At 47.4% G+C, this 2,728-nt stretch overlaps 1 protein-coding gene across 1 annotated transcript; it reads right to left on the bottom strand.

Moving 5' to 3' along the window:
• Positions 1-234: 234 nt before the first annotated feature.
• Positions 235-2,116, bottom strand: LOC125756647 (uncharacterized). Its single transcript, XM_049411546.1, has 3 exons — positions 1,912-2,116; positions 990-1,618; positions 235-240 (listed from the first exon to the last, which is right to left on the bottom strand). The coding sequence occupies exons 1-3, from the start codon at positions 1,997-1,999 to the stop codon at positions 235-237; spliced, it is 723 nt and encodes a 240-aa protein (XP_049267503.1). The 5' UTR covers positions 2,000-2,116.
• Positions 2,117-2,728: the final 612 nt, after the last annotated feature.

Genomic DNA, 2,728 nt, shown 5'->3' with positions numbered 1-2,728 from the left:
GTGGGAAATGTCCCAGCTGATCAAACCTTACATCTTGGACAGGTCTGTTTTCTGCCATTCTCGGGTGTTTTGAAACCTGCAATGGTGAGAGTGAAGGCCTTCCCCTCTTGGGTGCCACAGGTTTCGATCCAGCTGCTGACAGGGCCTCAATGACTCTGAGAGTGAAGTCGAGCAGGTCAAGCTGCTTAGGGAGGTTCTGTTTGTCTGCGTCACGCCTGTACTCAAGCCAAGCGTTCACCACTGCGAGGTTCATGAAATGAAACGTCATTCTCAACGTCCACTTTCGGGAGCGAATGGTAGTCCGATAAAGAGAAATCAGGAAGTCTACTTTATCGACCCCACCCATGCTGCGGTTGTATGCGTTGATGACTGCTGGTCGCTTCACGTCCACGTAACACTTTTCGGCTTTGTTCCAACGACGAACGCTATCTTCGTCCTCGATAGCAATAAAGTTGGATGCAAGGGTCACAGTCCTGTTATCCATCCACCTTGTTACCGCTATATTTCCATCGGCGCTCACAACGCAGTCTGAAGAACCGCGGCCACTTTTTTTCAATTCTTTTTCAGTCTTCAAAGGGCACTTTTCACACCTGTTCGATCTTACAGTGCCGGCAGCAAATATTTTTTACACAGCATTTCACGGAGAAGTGGCAGCGACGTAAAATAGTTGTCAAAAAAAAGCTTGTGTCCCACACCAGATGGAATTCGGCCAGCTAAACGCAGCACTATTGCGCCTGTAACACCATACTGCTGTTTGATGTGGTCTTCGATCTTTGTTGTGGAACCCTGATAGGGCAGAAAGTCATATACAAGGCCAGACTCGCCGCAGAGCATAAATATTTGATGCCCCATGGGTTCGGCTTTCCTTTGACATACTGCTTGATGTCGAGGCGCCCTTTGAAAGGCACCATCTGTTCATCTATGCAGAGGCGTTCCTCTGCTACAAGTGACTTACACTTGCTTTGGAAGATATCAAGCAATGGCCTTACTTTCCAGAGACGGTCAGTAGCATCAGGGTAATTCACATCCACAATGTGCAGGTTATTTCGCAACTTTTCGAAGCGGTTGCGCGACAATCCTGCACACGCCACGAGATCGCACCTCATGTTCGGCTTCCAATAGAGTCTGAGCCTCGGTAATGGAGAACACCCATTGTGAGATGTAGGGCGACTAGACGCCTTATCTCTGCCTCGTTGGTGTTGACGGAGCTCCCTTCGTGAAACACCGAGTACCGGTTTGTTTTTCAGCCAGCTCCAGAAATACACTATTTGGCACATACCCTTTGAAATATTCGTAGGGGACTGCAACTCTCCGAGTTCTGATGCTTCGTGGACATCACCTTTGTATGTTGAGTCTGGCGCCTTGAACGATTTTCGTCTCCAGCCGCCAGATGTGTCCAGTGCACTCTCGTCATCGGAGCTTTCACTGTCGCTCTCCATTGGAGCTTCATCAGAAGCACAAGGCAGCACACCCTCGTCGTCCGAGTCATCAAATTCGCCGTCTACGTCGGATAGGTTGCCGTTGTCGAGCTCCTCAAACAGCGCGTCCGTTGCTGCTTGTAGCCGTGCGGAACGGGTACGGTGACACGAATAAAACGAAGTCACAGGTATACCCGCACCTGTGAACAAAGAAAAACAGGGTAATTAACATACCGCATCAGCATTTGTTCAGATATCGCGCCTCTAAAACACGCGCCACAATCAACTCGTACACCGCCATTTGCAACCGTTGAGCCCTGACGGTGTCAAAATCGTACATGACAAAAGCATGCCACTGCGAAAATGCTACAAGTGCAAACAAAAAAACTCCAACGTCTTCCAACTAACGTACTACTAAGGCACAGCATACAAAAAACTGGGCACATAATCCAAAGGAATTACGTAGCTACAATTGCAGAAAATCGGAACTCACCGGACTCCGCGTTCGCCATGATGTTGCCGCTGCTTCTTCTTCGTCGTAAATTCAGCGTTCGAGAAAACGCGACAATACTGATGTCCATGGCAGTAGGTGGGCCGATACTTCACATTGGGCAAAAAATTGCGAGTTTTTGTTTCGTTTTCTTCGCGTGGTGGTACCATTTGTCGTGTGGTGTCAATTGACACCGCCAGGGCCGAAAGGGTTAAGAAACCGAATTGACCACGTGCATCGCTAATGCGCATCACGTGGTGCTATCAAGACAGCCAGCGGGGGCGTGTCTCCTACAACATACATATCTCGAATTTTGTAATCAAACGTTCAGTAGAAAGTCAACGCTCGTCCTGTATTCTAGTGTATGATCTGGTTCTTCTTTGTTCACACTGCGGAATTTTTTCGCTACGAACAAAATTGTCAACTCCGAGACAATGCTACTCTAAAATCGACTATTTCAAAATGCGATGAAACCTTAAAAATCCAGAAATTCGAGATTTCCAAAACGCTTTTCAGTCATACCCTTTCGGTCAAAAGCTCTCACAAGATCTGTTCCATCAGAATTCGATGAAACCTTTAAAAATGTAGAAATGAAAATTTCTGGAGTCTGTATTCTTACCTTTCTGTTCACAAATGACACCCGAACTTACTCGTGAAACGTGTCCATCTCTGGGCGTTTGCCCGGAGATGGACATACAAAGACGCATTAATCTTTACCTATAGGCTACATGTGCAGCAAACATGCATGCGTGTGTGTGCGATAATTTGCAGTGCAGTGCAACTTCCAAACACCGTTTCCTGTGCTGTTGTTGTAGCCGAG

Source organism: Rhipicephalus sanguineus, unplaced genomic scaffold (assembly GCF_013339695.2).
Source record: "Rhipicephalus sanguineus isolate Rsan-2018 unplaced genomic scaffold, BIME_Rsan_1.4 Seq3761, whole genome shotgun sequence".
Taxonomy (NCBI): domain Eukaryota; kingdom Metazoa; phylum Arthropoda; class Arachnida; order Ixodida; family Ixodidae; genus Rhipicephalus; species Rhipicephalus sanguineus.
This window is presented reverse-complemented; position numbering and strand designations above follow the sequence as displayed.